This window comes from Bombina bombina, chromosome 5 (assembly GCF_027579735.1).
Source record: "Bombina bombina isolate aBomBom1 chromosome 5, aBomBom1.pri, whole genome shotgun sequence".
Taxonomy (NCBI): domain Eukaryota; kingdom Metazoa; phylum Chordata; class Amphibia; order Anura; family Bombinatoridae; genus Bombina; species Bombina bombina.
The window spans coordinates 836,255,797-836,277,721 of NC_069503.1; the positions used below are offsets into that span (position 1 = coordinate 836,255,797).

Here is a 21,925-nt window from a genome sequence, read left to right on the forward strand (position 1 = left end):
TATATCAATTATAGTTTATCTGAGCTATACAGATAGGATGTCCAATATTCTAGCAGGCTGTTCAGTACAATCTGTACCCAATGATCCATTTTACTTGCTGGAGTGTATTCAATTGTTTGCAAACATGTGCTTTACCTTTATTTTGTCATTTGGCATGGCTGTTTTTGCCTGTTGAAGCCACCACGGAAAATATGTATACTGCTGTATTCTCTGTAGAAAATCTATAGTAAACAGAGCACAGCAGCAAAAATGAACCTCCCAGTGGAGGTTGGAGATATTTGTGGTTTAGAAAGAGCTGGTTTTGCATATTGTCCTCTGCCAGCCATAATTAGTATTTCAGTGCCTAACTATTGGGCTTTGTGTATAGAGAAATATAACATGAGCAGGTTTGCTTTTTTTCCTGCAGACTAATTTAAATGGGCAATGTCCTTGGGAACAATCAGTGATAGTTTTAATGAGCAAAAATAGCTATTTCAATACAAAAAAAACCCCAAAGGAAACATTTCTCATACGTGTAATACTCTGCAGGAGGCATAACAAGTAATCTGGAACATATTATGGAGGAATACATGTTACAGTACACTGTGCCTTTAAAACTACTCACTGAAGTTCAGATATTAGGATCATTGCTTCACAGTACAGTTTGCCCTCTGCTGTCTATACAACATTCTTCACAACTCACTATCACCTCACTATGCTGCAAAAAAAGAAATAAACAAAAAACAAAGGTCTATTTTTCTTTCACAGAAAATACTTTATTTGTGTAGCTTTTAAAAAAAAAAAAAAAAAACTAAAACGTACACATATTGTGTTATTATCAAAATGCACATGCAATATGCACCATTTTATTTAATAGTTTAATGCAAATAACAGTAATCTTCATGCAAAATGCCACAGAAAAGTCCATTCAGAGACAAAGAGTTAAGTAGGCTTCAGTGTCGTAACACAACAACTACAGTTAGCAAGGAACCAGTCAGAAGTTAGGGAGGAGCCTGTCAATAGATTACTTTATCTGCATATGAGGAAGCAAAACACTGTTAGTCTGCAAAGCGGAAAAGCTGCTGCTATTTGCAGAATCTGCCATCAACATCTATCATGATTACTGGAAAGATCACAAGTCTCACTGTGACAGATGTTCGCTTCCCAACTTCTCTGGGTCACCACGGCTCTGATGCCATGGTAAGAATAAAGGTTGTCTGCTCTGTGTTTACAGCAAATGCTTGTAAGTCTCTAAAGATAAATAAGTAATAAATCACAACTTAAAGGGACATAATACTCATATGCTAAATCACTTGAAACTGATTCAGTATAACTGTAAAAAGCTGACAGGAAAATATCACCTGAGCTTCTCTATGTAAAAAAGGAAGATATTTTACCTCACAATTTTCTCAGCTCAGCAGAGTAAGTGCTGTGTAAAAAGTTATACTCAGCTGCTCCCAGCTGCAGGTAAAAAAATAAATAAATGAAGAAATGAACAGCAGCCAATCAGCATCAGCAGTGCTGAGGTCATGAACTCTTTTACTGTGATCTCATGAGATTTGACTTAACTCTCATGAGATTTCATAGTAAACTTCCTTACACTGAATAGGGAAATAAGATGAGTGTGCACGAAAGCTCACTCCCTTAGCTGTCCTGCGACAGACATACTGATTAGCTGCTTAGAAGTCCTTTACAATGGGATGTGGCTACTGAGGAACTTTTGAGGTAAAATATCTTTCTTTTTTACATAGAGATGTTCAGGTGATATTTTCTAGTCAGCTTTTTACAGCTATGCTGCATCACTTTCAAGTGTTTCAAAATTTGGGTATCATGGCCCTTTAATTATGTTTGATTGACAGTGCATTATGTACATTTCTTAAAAGGGCATTAATGCTATTCAGTAAATGCATACTTTTTCAAAGAAGTTTCATACAGATTTATTTTTATTTATATAATTAAGTTATTTTAAGGGTAAACCCTAAAGGGATATTAAACCCACATTTGTTCTTTCATGATTCAGATAAAGCATGCAATTTTAAGCAACTTTCTAATTGACTCCTATTATCAATTTTCCTTCGTTCTCTTGGTATCTTTATTTGAAAAGCAGGAATGTAAGCTTAGGAGCCGGACCATTTTTGGTTCAGCACACTGCGTAGCGCCTGCTGATTGATGGCTACATTTAGTATTAAAATATGGAGCTTCACCAGTCAGAGATAGTAAAAATAAGTGAACAGCTCTGAATATAGCTGTTTGTAGTTCACCTTCATAAGAGCCGACTACAACAGCGCAACTCTCGGCAGGGCCCTCTACCTATTTGATCCCTGTAAATGTTATCTTGTATGCCGCCTATGTTTATAGCACTGCAGAATCTGTTAGCGCTGTACAAATAACCAATAATAATAATAACATACACAGGAAAACATTAACATGTGAGTAGTAATAACCACTCTGTTAAATTTGGGTCCAGCAGTTTAATGTGCCTTAAAAGTTTTTAAAAAATTTTTTTGTTGTTGCAAATGCTGTGTATTTCAGATCCCTCTTTTATTTAAAGGCAAGGGCACCAGCAATTCTAGCAGCAACACTCAAGTTGGTTGTTACACAGATGAAGTTAAAGGGACATGAAACCCCATTTTTTTCTTTCATGATTTAGAAAGAGTGTGCAATTTTAATCAACTTTCTAATTTACTTCTATTATCTAATTTGTTTCCTTATCTTGATATTCTTTGCGGAAAAGCATATCTAGATAGGCTCAGTAGCTGCTGATTGGTGGGTGCACATAGATGCCTCCTGTGATTGGCTCACCCATATGCATTGCTATTTCTTCAACAAAGGATATCTAAAAAATAAAACAAATTAGATAATAGAAGTAAATTTGAATGTTGTTTAAAATTGTATTCTCTAACTGAATCATGAAAGAAAGATTTTGGGTTGAGTGTCCCTTTAAAGCTGATTCTCAAGTGTATTATTCAAACTGTATTTTGTGGAAAAGTCCTATTCTAGATTTTGCTTATAAAAATATGTATCTATACTGATACATATTCAGTCCAATTTTATAACAATCTTTTATTATTTTTCATCTGGATTGTTGTTAACTATTCAGTTTGTGAAAGCCCCAATAGCAGAGCTGTGCAAAGTTGTTAATGTTTTTTGTATTTAACTAATTAAACAGAATCATCTACTTAAAAACTCATGTTGGCCTCTTTCAAATTACATATTTATTTTGATATGACATATTCTCAGGTCACATGCTAATAAACACCATTATTTCTTGTTTTCATTTGAAGCTAAATGGAAATAAAAGTCAAATTTAAACTTGCATAATTTACATTGAGTGAGCTGTAACAATACATTATAGTGATTAAAATACCTGCATGTTCCTGAATAGGAATGCTCTTCAACAAATGATATAAAGTGAAATATGCTTGTGCCATATAATGTTCAATATGTGCACGTGTCTTTGCCTATCTATATGTACTCTTCAAAAAAGCATAACAGAAGAAGTAAATTTGATAGCCGACAGGGAAGTTGTTTTTTTTTTTTTTTTAATTCTATGCTCTATCTGAATCATGCAAATTTAAATTTGTCTTTAAAAACATATCTTAAATAACATTATAAGGCTTGTTAAATAAAAAATAAGCAAAATTATGTGAAATTGTTAATTGCACGCTTGTATTATTTATGGTAATCATCATAAAGTTCCCACGGGAATAGGGTCCTCAATTCCCCCTGTATTTGTCTGTAAAATTTTGTGTCTTATCGTATTGTTTCTCCACTGTACTGTTATCCTTGTACCCATGGGCAGCGCTGCGGAATCTGTCGGCGCTTTATAAATAAAGAATAATAATAAATAATAAATTCCTTGTTTTCCTTTAGCTTAGGCAAATGTAATTTGCTTCTATGTAGGTATGTGGAAACACCAAAGAAAAGTCTGTTTCTTATCGTTTTTCACAAGTGTGTATGAAAACCTGATGTTTCAGTTATTTTACATAAGTAATTCACACAGCTTAATTCATTCACATTTCTAAAATATTTGCCATATGGTGAAGCCAAAAAAAACACTGAATATAACGTTTTTGGCAAGCAAACATAACAACATAAATACATTAATATAACACACAGAAAAAGTCCAGCACTCACAAGCTCTCAACTAAGATAAAAAGCAGTAATGGAAGAGTTAGTTACTGCATCTGGCCAAATGGGAAAAGCCCAGGTACCTCGTCAAGGTCTCTTCCAAAAAAACCTGGGTCCCTAAACAGCCACATAATGCAGGCTCACAATCAAACAACTGTGAAAAAATGGAGGGTGCACAGGCTTATGTAATCTCCCCAAAAATATACAAAACACGGGTGGGGTCAGCACTCTCAGGCCGGACCGGGTACACATCCAATGACCCTGCAACATGCAGTAAAAAAATTAAACCTAATCCCTATGAAAATAAAAAAGCCCCCCAAAATAAAAATACCCCCTAATCTAAGAATAAACTACTAATAGCCCTTAAAAGGGCTTTTTTGTAGGGCATTGCCCTAAAGAAATCAGCTCTTTTACATTAAAAATAAACCAAATCCCCCAACAGTAAAAAAAAAAAGCAAAATAAAAAATAACTAACACTAAGAAATCTAAACTACCCATTGCCCCTAAAGGGGCATTTGTATGGGCATTGCCCTTAAAAGGGCATTCAGCTCTTTTTTACTGCCCTTAAAAGAGCATTCAGCTCTTTTTCAAATTGCCCAAAAAAACCCTATTTAAAAAAAATAAATAAAAACAAACACTAAAACCCCAGATAGGTACTCACAGTTCCAGAAGTCCGGCGGAGAAGGTCTTCTTCCAGGCGAGTCCATCATCTTTATCCACAGCGAAGGCGAAGCGGAGATGCGGAGCAGTGTTCCCAGATTTGGCGATCCTCTTCATTTCATTTGATTTAATTTGCTCTCATCCTATTGGCTGTTCACCAGCCAATAAGATTTCAGTTGCCCTTATCCTATTGGCTGATGTGAAAATGTCAGCCAATAGGAATTGCAAGATACCCCAATAAATATGGGGTACCTTGCATTTAATCTTCAGTGTGCGATGGACGATCGCATGAAGAGGAGCTTCCATGCCGCTGAGGACTGTCACCGCCGAGGATCGCCACATCTTGGAACACCACTCTGCATCTCCACGCCGCCTTCGCTGTGGATGAAGATGATGGACCCGCCTGGAAGAAGACCTTCTCCGACTGACGTCTGAAACCATGAGTACCTATTTGGGGCTTTAGTGTTAGTTTTTTTTTTTTTTATTATTATTTTTTTAAATAGGGTTTTTTTGGGCAATTTGAAAAAGAGCTGAATGCCTTTTTAAGAGCAGTACAAAAAAGAGCTTAATGCCCTTTAGGGGCAATGGGTAGTTTATGTTTATTAGTGTTAGTTTGTTTTTTTGGGGGTTTAGTGGGTGGGGTGGGTTTTATGTTAGAGGGGGGGATTAGTAATTTTTTTGGTGAAAGAGCTGTTTAATTTAGGGCAATGCCCTACAAAAGGCCCTTTTAAGGACTATTGGTAGTTTAGATTAGATTAGGGTTTTTTGGGGGGGTGGCTTTTTTTTTTTTTTTTAAAAAAGGGGTATTAGATTAGGAATATTTATTTTTTATTTTGGATAATGAAGTTTGTTTTTTTCAGTAATCTTAGCTTTTTTTTATTTTTTGTAAACAGATTTTTTTTTTGTAATTTTAGTTATTGGAAAGGGGAATAGGGACATGGGGATAGGGGGATGGGGGAACAGAGAGATAGGGACAGTGGGGTAGGAACAGGGGGATAGATGAATAGAGGGATAGGGATGGATAGGTATATTTCTTTTATTAAACATTTTGGCCTGTATACACAGGCTTTACCACTAGTAAAATATAATATTATATGTACTTTCATCAAAATGAAGAAAAAGTCACAGCCAAAAAATATATCTCTATTCCATACAAGAAGGTGTACTTTAAAATACTTTTTAGGGCTACTATCTTAGGAGGGGCCGAAGACTTTGCTAATACCAAATATACATTTGTGGGCCACACATATATATATATATATATATAACATATATATGATATTATCCTATTTATGATATTTAAGTGCATACCTATCTCTGTCAATACTTCTAGGACTATAGTTTTATATATAATTATTAATATTTTAAATATTTATATGTAATATTTCAATAAAGCAATGTAAGATTAGTAATTCTTCATGTGCGCTAACCTGACACCGCGATTTACCCCGATGCGCATTACGCATATTCCCATTTCTATGTTCTTCACATGAAAAAATATATATTTCTATATATATATGTGATAATGTAAATGTAAAATATAAATCTATACCTATATATCAATAGGAATAGATATACATGTATAGGAATATATATATATATATATATTTAAACGATCAAAGAGAGAGCACTCACCGTGTAGATAATCCAAATTTATTTAAGCATGTTAACGTTTTCGGGGAGTGACCCCGTCCTCAGACAAGTGACAAAAACAAGGAGAGTGTAACTTACCAGTGCTACTATTTATGAGGTGTCAGAGTGCCGATAGTACCCGCAGGAGAGCGCCATCTGCCAGACCTAAAGTGGACGTAAAAACGTCATCACGTAGTGCGTTATCGTGTCGGGCTCCGGCGGCATGTCATGACATCATCGACATGTGCGTGGTGTTTGGCCATATTGTGTAAACGATCTCAGGTTGCCATAGTGATATTCGTAGTGTGCCAAATGTGATGTTCAGGTGTACATATGTGTTACTTACTAATACTTCGTGCACATATATTGAAACAAATAGAAGAACACAGAGGCGCCACCATGGCCCAGTACCACCAAAACAAAGAAATAAATATATAGAAGGCACTATATATACTCACAAACGTCAAGCACCCAGGTGGTGCTAGTGGGGCAGGCTGAAACTTCACAGTAGTTCAGCTCACTGATATACCTCCAAATAGATCCAGTCGGTGTTCCTTGAGAGCCTAAGATCCTATGCCTAGAAAAGAGAGAGGCAAACCAACATGGCCTAGTATTGTTTGAGCCCAGGGAGAATATAGCCCTAATGGGTATACTCACAGGAAACAAAGCACCTCCAGGTGCAATATCAGCAAGCTGGAACCATAAGTCGCCCAGTAGACAAACCACGGCAAGTGATCCTCCGCTTCCAGTAGTATAACGGTGGATAAGAGAGGGGTGTATGGAACCCGTAGGCGGTTGGATGTCAGTTGTACCGATTATCCGATAATGGCGCCGTTTCATGCCAAGATTTCTAGGCATAGGATCTTAGGCTCTCAAGGAACACCGACTGGATCTATTTGGAGGTATATCAGTGAGCTGAACTACTGTGAAGTTTCAGCCTGCCCCACTAGCACCACCTGGGTGCTTGACGTTTGTGAGTATATATAGTGCCTTCTATATATTTATTTCTTTGTTTTGGTGGTACTGGGCCATGGTGGCGCCTCTGTGTTCTTCTATTTGCAGTATCTAACCATCAGGACGACCATCCTTTGACAGAGTGCTGCCGCCAGATAGTGGGACTTGATTGATGAATGGACATTAACATACCTATACCTACTGTATAGTTCACTGTTCTGTTGTTTTATCCTGTGTTACTGTGTGTATTGTTTTATGTCTAGGTTCTAGACTATTTATCTATCCGATTTTTTGGCAACTGGGAGGCGCACCCTAAAGGGTGTGGTGTGCATTTGTGTATACCACTCCCCACATTATATATTGAAACAAAGGATAGCAACCATGTGTAGAGATAGTAATAGAAAAAAATATTAAAAAACACTGAGCATGTAGAACGGGCCAGAGTATAAGGAAATTGTAAAATGAGAGAGTTGGAATTAAGTGTTTTCAGCAGCCAATAGTATACTAAATACATCAGACATAGTAATAAGTATGATCGAATGGGGCTGGTATGAATATATGTGGGCCTACTGATACAATATTACTAGGTGGAAAACTTATGTATACATTATAGAAAAATAATAATAAAAAAATAATAAAAATATGTATGAAAAACAGCAAAAATTACAAAGAATGGAGAATTAATGCCACCAAGAGAGTGATGTAATATCACACAAAGTATTGAAAAACTGCAAAAACATGGAAAAGCTTCACAAGAAAGAATAACATTTTTTGAGGAATATTCTTTAAGAAATATATTCTTCGAAAAACACATATTCTTTGAAAAAAACATATTCTTTGAAAAAACATTCTTTGAAAAAAACTTTCTTGTAAAAAGGTTTTTAGAAAAAAATTCCTTTGAAAAAATCATTTTTGAGGTATAACAATTTGGGTATAACAATTTATCAACCAAAGAACGACAGGCGGTAAAGACACTCGCTAAAGACAAGGACATCATTTATACGCGAAGCTGATAAGGTAGGGGCCACGGTGATCCTTAACTATAAGGACTACCGGCTAGAAGCATTATCTCAACTAGAGGACACCTCTGTCTACTGTAGATTACCCATGGATCCTACAGGAACATTCAAAAGAACTATTGATGTCTATCTGGACAAAATAAAGAAGGAAGAACAAATTACAGTTCAAGAAAAGGAATATCTTATAACCCCATATCCTAGACTGCCGGTATTCTACACGGTCCCTAAAATGCACAACGACCTGGGAGGCCAATTGTCTCTGCTATACAATCACTTTTACAGCCCCTGGCCTGCTTTGTAGATGCTCATCTACAACCTCTAGTTAAGAGAATGGGCTCCTACTTATTGGATTCCAATATGCTATTGAATCTCCTCCAACAAGAAGGCAACATTCAAGACAAGGAACTCCTGGTAACCTTAGACGTGACAAGCTTGTACACGGTCATACCTCATCAATTAGGATTACGACCCATCATCAATCAACTCTTAAGGTATCCATATGTGGAACCATCGGTGGATGTACTTCTTACCTTATTAGAATTCTGCCTAACATGCGATTACTTTAAATTCAAGAGAAATATTTACTTACAACTAACAGGGACGGCGATGGGGTCCAATGTGGCCCCATCGTACGCCAACCTGTTCATGGCAGAATTTGAAGAGAATGATACTCATCTATTCCAGGACCCTAGGATCATCTTATTTAGACGTTATATAGATGATCTCATACTAATCTGGAGAGGAACGGAACAAGCAATGGTACCAAGAACTCAACCAAGTATGTCCAGCACTCAAATTTAACATTATCTATAGTAAAGAAACTATTAACTTCTTGGACCTTTGCCTCTACAAAAAGGAAAACACATTGCAGTCTACTCTATTCAGAAAAACAACGGATCGCAACTCCCTACTTCACTTTACCAGTTGTCACCCTCCCGCCCTAAAAAAGGCTCTTCCGATCTCTCAATTAAAGCAGGTTGCAAGAAACAACACGGAACACCTGAATACAGTAGCCCAACTCAATGAGATGCAGAATAGATTTGAACAACGGGGATATCCGACTAAAGAACAACAACTTAAAGAGGACCTCAAATTAATTAAAGAACCAAGTGAGCCTTGGATGACCTTTGTGACAACATATACACAAGATAAACAGGGGATATCAAAAGCTTTACAGAAAAATTGGCAGATCATTGCCACAGACAAACAACTACCCCTTCTAAATATGCCGGTCCCAAGGATAAGATTCAAAAGAGCGAGGTCTCTTAGAGATAGCTTAGTACATACGGATCCAATACATTGTTACCAACGTGGTTACAGGGAAGACCAGGAGTTTACAGATGTAGAGGGTGCACTACCTGCAATGCCCTGACTACTGGTTCATATTTCACCCATCTACAAAGAGGCAAAAAGTATTTTCACAAATATAGGCTTACATGTACTACCCCTTACATAGTTTTATTGCTCCACTGTAATTGTGGACTCTTCTACGTAGGTAAGACCATAGATGACCTCCAAACTCGAATGGCATACTATAGGTTTGCAATAAGGACAGCCATTGATAGGGGTTACTCAGACCAACCTGTGGCGAGGCATTTTCTCCAGAAGGGCCACACCGTTAAGGACCTGCGTTATACACTCATAGACCATGTGCCCCCATTAACCAGAGGAGGAGACAGAGGAAAATTACTACTGCAACGTGAGGCCAGATGGACTTTCGAATTGGGAACACTGGTCCCCATGGGCCTCAACACACATCTGGACTGGCACTGTTTCCTATGAAACATTAGATGATATCGCAAAAATGCCCTATACTGAAGGATTCCCAGTTCCCCATGTTTCAATCTTGATTATGATCTTTTGTATCTAGAATTTTTCCAATGATCTTTTAAAAAATGATTTTTTCAAAGGAATTTTTTTCAAAAAACCTTTTTACAAGAAAGTTTTTTTTCAAAAAATATGTTTTTTTCAAAGAATATGTTTTTTTCAAAGAATATGTTTCTTAAAGAATATTCCTCAAAAAATGTTATTGTTTCTTTTGAAGCTTTTCCATGTTTTTTCAGTTTTTCAATACTTTGTGTGATATTACATCACTCTCTTTGTGGCATTAATTCTCCATTCTTTGTAATGTTTGCTGTTTTTCATACATTTTTTTATTATTATTTTTCTATAATGTATACATAATTTTTCCACCTAGTAATATTGTATCAGTAGGCCCACATATATTCATATCAGCCCCATTCGATCATACTTATTACTATGTCTGATGTATTTAGTATACTATTGGCTGCTGACATAACACTTAATTCTAACTCTCTCATTTTACAATTTCCTTATACTCTGGCCCGTTCTACATGCTCAGTGTTTTTTAATATTTTTTCTATTACTATCTCTAAACATGGTTGCTATCCTTTGTTTCAATATATGTGCACGAAGTATTAGTAAGTAACACATATGCACACTTGAACGTCACATTTGACACACTGCGAATATCACTATGGCAACCTGAGATCGTTTACACAATATGGCCACACACCACGCACATGTCGATGATGTCATGACATGCCGCTGGAGCCCGACACAATAACGCACTACGTGATGAAGTTTTTACGTCCACTTCCAGTCTGGCGGATGGCGCTCTCCCGCAGTTACTATCGGCACTCTGACACCACCTCATAAATAGTAGCACTGGTAAGTTACACTCTCCTTGTTTCTGTAACTTGTCTGAGGACGGGTCACTCCCCGAAAACGTTAAAATGCTTAAATAAATTTGGATTATCTACACGGTGACTGCTCTCTCTTTGATCGTTTAAATGGATATACTTGGGATGCACCCAGGATTCTAACTATAAGTGAGTGCTGGACTCTTGCATTTCTATATATATATATATATATAATCGCATATCAAGAAGCACTCACCGGGTCTTTTTACTTAATCAATTTAATAGCATAAGTGACGTTCCGGGGCTGTCAACCCCATCTTCAGACTGCATAAATAAAAACAAGCACATACTTTACCTCTCTTATACCCTCCACCATAGCACCCGCGCCGCAAACCGGAAACTCCCCGGCGTTCAAGCCGAACCACTGCGCAGGCTCAACTCGTTACAGTGGTAATCGGAAGCGGCGTTCTTATAGTGTAAAAGAAAACAATGGCTGTTGGTTACAATACTAATGAAAAAGTACATGTTAGCATAACAAACAGAGGCATATTACAAAGACTAGCACTGATTTTGTAAATGATGATATAAACATCCGTTTATTGACTCCAGTGATATACTGTTTTTCCTTATCTAGTAGGAGGGATATTCGGTTAATGTTGAGGATCTTTTCAATAGTGGGTTCTGTCCTAATTTAACATAATAATTATGTAATCAGTACTATCTTTTAGGCTACATCGCCTAGAATTGTTAACATGTGGTAAAGATTTAATCCCTTGTTGGTTATAGTAATCATTTATATTGATAGACTACCCTTCCAGTAAGTTTCTCCCTATAGGTCATTAGTCATGACATATTTATACACAGATCGATATTACCGTATGCCTTAGGATTAAGCTAATCAAGTAGTGGAAATAGATGTCTTTGTAATATGCCTCTGTTTGTAATGCTAACATGTACTTTTTCATTAGTATTGTAACCAACAGCCATAGTTTTCTTTTACACGATAAGGACGCCGCTTCTGGTTACCACGGTAACAAGTTGAGCCTGCGCAGTGGTTCGGCTAGAACGCCGGGGAGTTTCCGGTTTGCGACACGGGTGCTATGGTGGAGGGTATAAGAGAGGTAAAGTATGTGCTTGCTTTTATTTATGTAGTGTGAAGACGGGGTTGACAGCCCCAAAACGTCACTTATGCTATTAAATTGATTAAGTAAAAAGACCCGGTGAGTGCTTCTTGATATGCGATTCTGGATCACTTGATTTGAATGCACCCTGGGCTGTTGACAATGATACAGTGAGTGCGGAGCCCCCAGAGACTTTATATATATATATATATACTGTATATGTATATATATATATAATGTGTGTGTATATATATATATATATATATATATATATATATTAATATACTGTATATCTATACTATAATCGCGTTTGTAACGCGTCCGTTGGTGTTGGCAGTTGCGCATGCATTCTCAAAGGAATGTTGGCAGTGCGAAGCGTAAGCTGCATCCCGGTGGATTCCAAAAATGGGAGAGTGGTGAAAGGCAAACGGAGCATAACAAAAAAAAAAAAAGTCTGCAATAAGTATTAAAAAAAACAACAACTGCACACAATAAGTATTTAAAAAAATAATAACCGCCCGCACGAAGTATTAAGAAAAAAATAAACTAACCGCCCGCAAGAAGTATTAAAGGGACACTGAACCCAAATTTTTTCTTTCATGATTCAGATAGGAGTAAATTAGAAAGTTGCTTAAAATTTCATGCTCTATTATCAATTTTTCTTCGTTGTCTTGCTATCTTTATTTTAAAAGCAGGAATGTAAATCTTAGCAGCCAGCCCATTTTAGGTTCAGCACCATGGATAGCGCTTGCTTATTTGATGCTTTCATTTATCCTCCAATAAGCAAGCATAACCCAGGTTCTCAACCAAAAATTGGCCGGCTCCTATGCATCATATTCCTGCTTTTTAAATAAAGATAGAAAGAGAACGAAGACAATTTGATAATAGGAGTAAATTAGAAAGTTGCTTAAAATTGCATGCTCTATATGAATCATGAAAGAAAAATTTTGGGTTTAGTGTCCCTTTAAGAAAAAAAACCCAACTACCTAATAAAATTATTAACCCCAAAATCTGCAAACCCCAACATCGCAAACAACCTAATACATCTATTAACCCCTAATCCGCCAACACCCCACAATGCATTAAACCTAATTTACCTATTAACTCCTACACCGCCAACCCCCACAACGCAAAACACTAACACCTAGATTTAGAGTTCTGCGTTAGCCGTCCAAACCAGCGTTAGGGGGTCCTAACGCTGGTTTTTACCGCCCGCTGGTATTTAGAGTCAGTCATGAAAGGGTCTAACGCTCACTTTCCAGCTGCGACTTTTCCATACCGCAGATCCCCCTACGCCAATTGCGTATCCTATCTTTTCAATGGGATCTTTCTAACGCTGATATTTAGAGTCTTGGCTGAAGTGAGCGTTAGAAATCTAACGACAAGACTCCAGCCGCAGAGAAAAGCCAGGAGTTAAGAGCTTTCTGGGCTGACGCCGGTTCATAAATCTCTTAACTACTGTGCTCTAAAGTACACTAACACCCATAAACTACCTATGTACCCCTAAACCGAGGCCCCCCCACATCGCCGCCACTCTATTAAATTTTTTTAACCCCTATTCTGCCGACCTCACGCCGCCACCACCTACATTATCCCTATGTACACCTAATCTGCTGCCCCTAACATCGCCGACCCCTACATAATATTTATTAACCCCTAATCTGCCCCCCAACATCGCCGCTACCTACCTACAATTATTAACCCCTAATCTGCCGACCGGACCTCACCGCTACTATAATAAAGTTATTAACCCCTAATCCGCCTCACTCCCGCCTCAAAAACCCTATAATAAATAGTATTAACCCCTAATCTGCCCTCCCTAACATAGCCGACACCTAACTTCAAGTATTAACCCCTAATCTGCCGACTGGACCTCACCGCTACTCTAATAAATGTATTAACCCCTAAAGCTAACCCTAACACCCCCCTAAATTAAATATAATTTTAATCTAACGAAATAAAATAAATCTTATTAAATAAATTATTCCTATTTAAAGCTAAATACTTACCTGTAAAATAAACCCTAATATAGCTACAATATAAATAATAATTATATTGTAGCTATTTTTATTTTTATTTTTTATTATTTTTTTTTATAAATACGTTTTTATTAACAAAGAATGCACCAAACCAAAACACATCACAGTTGACATTTGACATATTTGTGAACGCAAATACACGCAACTTTTCTGTGGGTAGGAGACATTCAGGATATAGTCATTAGATCAGAAGTGGAAGATCAATTTGCCCTGATGTCATACTTCAGCTGTGTAATTACTATTTCCCAGGAATGTGTAATGGCATAGCTATGTGTAGGTTTCCTTTTTTATATTTTAGTTTAGTGAGCTTACTGTAATTTAGGTAGTGCATGAAGTCATACGTAATACCTGATAATCCTGACATCTAAGTGAGGTGGGATAGTAGGGGGAGGTGGTATATTTTGTTGGGGGAGCTATTGATTGGAATCGGTCTCCCACCTCTCTCAAAGGGAAGAGGGGGGATATAAGGGAAAGAGGTAGAGTTGGCAAATGGGGAGGGGGACAAAGGGGGGGGGGTCGGGGAAGTGAAGTACACCTCGAGTAAGGTGTATTTTCTAGGGGGGGGGGAGAGCAAGACGGTCAAGGGGAGGTCTCCAATTTTTGAGGGCGTAGGGCATTATGAATTTGGTTTTAGGTAGGCCTCCCAGGGTTCCCATATAAGGGAGAAAAGGTCTGACTGTTTCCTTGTTCTAAAGACATAGTCCTCCATTGCTTTGAGGTATTGCAGATGGTCAAGGATTGCTTGCCATCTCGGGGGTTGTAGCTTTTTCCAGTTTCTAGCAATCAACAACTTAACTGAAGTCAACAGATAGATTAGGAGGTATCTCTTGTGTACTGGGAGCTTTTTTACTCCCAGATGCAGAAGGGCAAGGCCCGGAGTATCCGGGATCGGGAGCTCCAGAGCCGAACAGGCCGCGCTGACTCTCGCCCAGAGTGGCCGAAGCTTGACACACATCCACCACACATGTAGTGGGGACCCTATCTCTCCACACTCCCTCCAGCACAGGGGTGAGTGTTCAGGGTAGAGGGTACGGAGTTTGGTCGGCACTAAGTGCCACCTGGTGAGAATCTTAAAGTAAAGTTCATACATTGTGGTGCAATGGAGCGGGGCTTTAGTCAGTTGGATCGCTTTAGACCACTCAAGTGACGTAATGGACAGTCCTAGCTCAGTCTCCCAGGAGATCATATGTCTAGTTTTCACTAGAGAGGGGGACCCCAAGAGGGCTCCATAGTGGGTAGTGAGGGGTTTGAACAATTGCAGGTTCGCCCCCCATCTAGTCTCCCAGATCGTGGGTCTCCTGATCTTGTCGACCAGGAATCCCCAAGTCTTCATCATAGACTGGAGCCTCGCAAAGTCAAACTCCAGGAGGCGGGGGATACCGAATTTGGCAATCATATCCTGATACGAAAGAAGATTATCGTCCGAATAGAAATCACTCAACGAGAAGATCTCTATATCTCTCCAAGGGACAAGGCGCGTATTGGGTAGTCTCTGCAAGAGTGACATGACCGGGTGGATAGGAGAGGGATGCGGGGCGATCAGCTGGTGGTGGCGTAGTCGGAACCAGGCCAATTGACAGTCTTTGACTAGAGGGTTAGAAATCGGAATTTGTGTGGCCAGATGCGGAGGAACCCATAGTAAATCCGAGAGGTTAACATAGGCAGGCAGGGAAGCTTGTTCCAGTTCCCTCCATCTTGTTGGGGGCAGGGAAGGACCCCACGCAGAGGCATGCAAAAGCATCGCCGCTTGGTGGTACAGCTGGATGGAAGGCAGCCCCAACCCTCCCCGGTCTATCGGGGCCTGAAGTATGGCCGCCACGACTCTCGGGAGCTTATCATCCCAGACATAGGAATTGAATGCGATTTGGTAGCCTCGCAGCGTCTTTTTCCGGCACAGGAATGGGGATACACCTCATAATATAGGTCACCTTGGGGAGAATCATCATCTTCAGAGCGGCAATTCTGCCCATCCAAGAGATTTCTTCGTATTTTCTGGACCCCAATCTCATCTCAACTTCTCTCAGCAGGACAGTGTAGTTTTTCTGTAGGACTATATTCTTATCATGAGACAAGAAGACCCCCAAGTGTCTAATCCCCTCTGTTGACCATTTGAAGGAATAGAGTTGCTGCAAGCGTCTCTGTTCTGGTAGTGGAATATGGATCATATATGCCTCTGTTTTGGAGACATTGATCTTATAGTTAGAGATACTGCTGAAGAGCTCAAAGATCGCAAAGAGATGGGGAAGTGATTCCACTGGGTCAGTGAGGAAGAGGGTGAGGTTGTCAGCGAAAAGCGCCAATTTCTGGAGGGTATCATGGATTTGGAGACCCTGAACAACAGAGCTATCTCTAATGGCCTCCGCGAGAGGCTCCATCACCAGCGCAAAAAGGAGCGGGGACAAGGGGCAACCTTGACTGGTCCCATTCCTTATCACGATTCTAGGGGAGCAGAAACCCATACCTTTTATAACGGCCGTCGGGGAGGTGTAGAGGGCAGCAATAGCCGCACGAAAGGTCTCAGGGATCCCAAAATGTTCCAGGGTGCAGAACATGTAATCCCACCCCACCCTGTCAAACGCCTTCTCAGCATCTATAGACAGGGTGAGGAGGGGTAGTCCCTATTGTAGCTATTTTAGGATTAATATTTATTTTACAGGCAACTTTGTATTTATTTTAACCAGGTACAATAGCTATTAAATAGTTAATAACTATTTAATAGTTACCTAGTTAAAATAATTACAAAATTACCTGTAAAATAAATCCTAACCTAAGTTACAATTAAACCTAACACTACACTATCAATAAATAAATTAAATAAACTATCTACAATTATATCAACTAAACTAAATTACAAAAAAAAACAAAACACTAAATTACAAAAAAAACAAGCACAAAAAATAAAAAAAGATTACAAGAATTTTAAACTAATTACACCTACTCTAAGCCCCTAAAAGAATAACAAAGCCCTCCTAAATAAAAAAATGCCCTACCCTATTCTAAAATTAAAATTGTAAAGCTCTGTTACCTAACCAGCCCTTAAAAGGGCCTTTTGTGGGGCATGCCCCAAAGAAAACAGCTCTTTTGCCTGTAAAAAAAACATACAATACCCCCCAACATTACAACCCACCACCCACATACCCCTAATCTAACCCAAACCCCCCTTAAATAAACCTAACACTAAGCCCCTGAAGATCTCCCTACCTTGTCTTCACCACGCCGGGTATCACCGATCCGTCCAGAAGAGGGTCTGAAGTCTTCATCCTATCCGGCAAGAAGAGCTCCTCCAGAGGGTCCAAAGTCTTCCTCCTATCCGGGCAGGAGAGGACATCCAGACCGGCAGACATCTTCATCCAGGCGGCATCTTCTATCTTCTTCCATCCGGCGTGGAGCGGGACCATCTTCAAGCAGCCGACGTGGAGCCATCCTTCTTCACCGACGGACTAACGACGAATGAAGGTTCCTTTAAGGGACGTCATCCAAGATGGTGTCCATCGAATTCCGATTGGCTGATAGGATTCTATCAGCCAATCGGAATTAAGGTAGGAAAAATCTGATTGGCTGATTTAATCATAAAATCAGATTGAAGTTCAATCCGATTGGCTAATCCAATCAGCTAATCAGATTGAGCTTGCATTCTATTGGCTGATCGGAACAGCCAATAGAATACGAGCTCAATCTGATTGGCTGATTGGATCAGCCAATCGGATTGAATTTAAATCTGATTGGCTGATTCAATCAGTCAATCAGATTTTTCCTACCTTAATTCCGATTGGCTGATAGAATCCTATCAGCCAATCGGAATTCGAGGGGCTCCATCTTGGATGACGTCCCTTAAAGGAACCTTCATTCGTCGTTAGTCCGTCGGTGAAGAAGGATGGCTCCACGTCGGCTGCTTGAAGATGGTCCCGCTCCACGCCGGATGGAAGAAGATAGAAGATGCCGCCTGGATGAAGATGTCTGCCGGTCCGGATGTCCTCTTCTGGCCGGATAGGATGAAGACTTTGGACCCTCTGGAGGAGCTCTTCTTGCCGGATAGGATGAAGACTTTGGACCCTCTTCTGGACGGATTGTTGATACCCGGCGTGGTGAAGACAAGGTAGGGAGATCTTCAGGGGCTTAGTGTTAGGTTTATTTAAGGGGGGTTTGGGTTAAATTAGGGGTATGTGGGTGGTGGGTTGTAATTTTGGGGGGGGTATTGTATGGTTTTTTTTACAGACAAAAGAGCATGCCCCACAAAAGGCCCTTTTAAGGGCTGGTAAGGTAAAAGAGCTTTACAATTTTAATTTTAGAATAGGGTAGGGCATTTTTTTATTTTGGGGGGCTTTGTTATTTTTTTAGGGGGCTTAGAGTAGGTGTAATTAGTTTAAAATTCTTGTAATCTTTTTTTATTTTTTGTAATTTAGTGTTTGTTTTTTTTGTAATTTAGTTTAGTTGATATAATTGTAGATAATTGTAGATAGTTTATTTAATTTATTTATTGATAGTGTAGTGTTAGGTTTAATTGTAACTTAGGTTAGGATTTATTTTACAGGTAATTTTGTAATTATTTTAACTAGGTAACTATTAAATAGTTCTTAACTATTTAATAGCTATTGTACCTAGTTAAAATAAATACAAAGTTGCCTGTAAAATAAATATTAATCCTAAAATAGCTACAATATAATTATTATTTATATTGTAGCTATATTAGGGTTTATTTTGCAGGTAAGTATTTAGCTTTAAATAGGAATAATTTATTTAATAAGATTTATTTTATTTCGTTAGATTTAAATTATATTTAATTTAGGGGGCAGTTAGGGTTAGGGTTAGACTTAGCTTTAGGGGTTAATACATTTATTAAAGTAGCGGTGAGGTCCGGTCGGCAGATTAGGGGTTAATAATTGTAGGTAGGTGGCGGCGACGTTGGGGGGGGCAGATTAAGGGTTAATAAATATAATATAGGGGTCGGCGGTGTTAGGGACAGCAGATTAGGGGTGCATAGGGATAACGTAGGTTGCGGCGGTGTACGGAGCGGCAGATTAGGGGTTAAAAATAATATGCAGGGGTCAGCGATAGCGGGGTCGGCAGATTAGGGGTTAATAAGTGTAAGGTTAGGGGTGTTTAGACTCGGGGTACATATTAGGGTGTTAGGTGCAGACTTAGGAAGTGTTTCCCCATAGGAAACAATGGGGCTGCGTTAGGAGCTGAACGCTGCTTTTTTGCAGGTATTAGTTTTTTTTTAGCTCAAACTGCCCCATTGTTTACTATGGGGGAATCGTGCACGAGCACGTTTTTGAAGCTGGCCGCGTCCGTAAGCACCGCTGGTATTTAGAGTTGAAGTGGCGGTAAATTATGCTATACGCTCCCTTTTTGGAGCCTAACGCAGCCCTTCAGAGAACTCTAAATATCAGCGGTGCGGGGGAAAAAATACACGTGTAGCTAACGCACCCCTTTGGCCGCAGAACTCTAAATCTAGGCGTAATTTAATAACTAAGCCCCCTAACCTAACACCCCCTAAATTAACCCCTTAATTACAATTAAAAAAATACTACATTACAATAGAAAATAAAAAAATATTACATTACATTTATCTTATTACAGAAAGTAAAAAAAAAGCTAACATTACAAAAAATAATAAACAACACTATCCAAAATAAAAAAATAATTAAACCTAATCCCTTTGAAAATAAAAAAGCCCCTCAAAATAAAAAAAAACCCCTAATCTATTGCTAAACTACTGATAGCCCTTAAAAGGGCTTTTTGTAGGGCAATCAGCTATTTTACATTACAAATAAACCAAGTTCCCCCTAACAGTAAAACCCCCCACCCACCAAAGCCCCCCAAATAAAAACCTAACACTAATAAACCTAAACTACCCATTGCCCCTAAAGGGGCATTTGTATGGGCATTGCCCTTAAAAGGACATTCAGCTCTTTTTCACTGCCCTTAAAAGGACATTCAGCTCTTTTGCAATTTGCCCAAAAAAAACCTAATCTAAAAAAAACAACCCCCCCCCCATAAAATTTAACACTAAAGCTCCAAATAGGTACTCACAGTTTCAAAAGTCCGGCGGAGAAAGTCTTCTTCCAGGTGGGTCCATCATCTTCATCCACAGCAAAGGCGAGGTCCGGAGCGATCTTCTCTGAAGTGGCGATCCTTGGCGGCAGTCATCGGCGGGGGTGGCGCTCCTCGGCAAAGGCGTGGAGGTTCCTCTTTATGCGATCGTCCGCCGCACACTGAAGATTGAATTCAAGGTACCCCATATTTATTAATGTACCTTGAATTCCTATTGGCTGAAATTTTCAAAATAAGCCAATAGGATGAGAGCTACTGAAATCTTATTGGCTGATTTGAACAGCCAATAGGATTTTAGTAGCTCTAATCCTTTTGGCTGTTTTGAAAAATTCAGCCTATAGGAATGCAAGGTACCCCAAATTGATTGCGGTACCTTGCATTCAATATTTAGTATACCATGGACATCAGATGAAGAGGAGCCTCCATGCTGCCCAGTACCACCGCCACTGCCGAAGACTGCCGCTGCCGAGGACCGCCGCCGCCATAGATAACCACCGCCGAGGATCACCCATCTGGGAAGACCGATCCGGACCTCCACGCCGTCTTCTCTGTGGATAAAGATGATAGACCCGCCTGGAAGAAGACCTTCTCCGCCGGACTTCTGAAACCGTGAGTACCTATTTGGGGATTTAGTGTTTGTTTTTTAAAAAAATTTAAGGTCAGTGAAATAGAACTGAATGCCCTTTTAAAGGCAATGCCCATACAAATGACCCTTTAGGGGCAATGGGTAGTTTAGGTTTATTAATGTTAGTTTTTTTTATTTTGGGGGGTTTGGTGTGTGTGGGGTTTTACTGTTAGAGGGAACTTTGTTTATTTGTAATGTAAAAGAGTTGATTTCTTTAGGGCAATGCCCTACAAAATGCCCTTTTAAGGACTATTGGTAGTTTAGTATTAGATTATGGTTTGTTTTTATTTTGGGGAGGATTTTTTATTTTTATAGGGATATTAGTTTAGGTTTAATTTTATTATTTTGGATAGCTTTGTTTATTTTTTTCTGTATTTTTTTTCTGTATTTTTTTATTTTTTGTAGCTTGGGGGGTTTAATTTTAACACACATACTGCCCTCTGGGCAGGCTTATCAACTAGTTTACAATAAAAATTATATTTTCCTGTATGTGAAGAACATTATAATGTTAAAATATGTATGTATGTATGTGTTTATGTGTATATATACATATTTATATATATATATATATATATATACACACACACACACACATACATATTTAGACATGTTTATATGCATTATAGCCCTTTGCTGTCAAACACCTTCTATATACCTTATATATAAAATATTTTTATGACAAATTTTTATCAGATAGTATTTATATGAGTGCAACTGAAATTGTGAATGTATTTAGGTTGTGTTTATTGCAACTTTTTAAATGCACCAACCTTTTACACAAGAATTTTGGTCGCGCTAACATGATGAGCATAAAATGTGATTGCGCTCTGCGATCATGTTTACTTTTAACTTGCTATTTCCAAAGGGGAGAAAAAATTGATATAGCTTGCCCGTAACAGTTAACACACCACTTGTAATCAAGCCCATTATGAGTCAGCTGCTCTATTAAATAATATGCACAGTCCCAATCCAGCCTTCCTGATGTCACACCAGCATCCTGTAAATGATGTATCATTGTCCTGAGCTTTGTTTACAGGACACAATGCTA

At 38.8% G+C, this 21,925-nt stretch overlaps 1 protein-coding gene across 2 annotated transcripts in view; it reads left to right on the forward strand.

Annotated features, from left to right (window-relative positions):
• Positions 1-1,023: 1,023 nt before the first annotated feature.
• Positions 1,024-21,925, forward strand: part of LOC128660879 (mitochondrial enolase superfamily member 1) — a 177,115-nt gene continuing 156,213 nt past the window's right edge. The window contains exon 1 of one of the 2 annotated variants that reach the window (XM_053714961.1): positions 1,024-1,179. In XM_053714961.1, coding sequence (XP_053570936.1) covers positions 1,096-1,179 — 84 coding nt within the window. In that variant the 5' untranslated portion in view covers positions 1,024-1,095. The remainder of the gene's footprint in view (positions 1,180-21,925) is intronic. The other variant, XM_053714962.1, reaches the window with a different exon arrangement.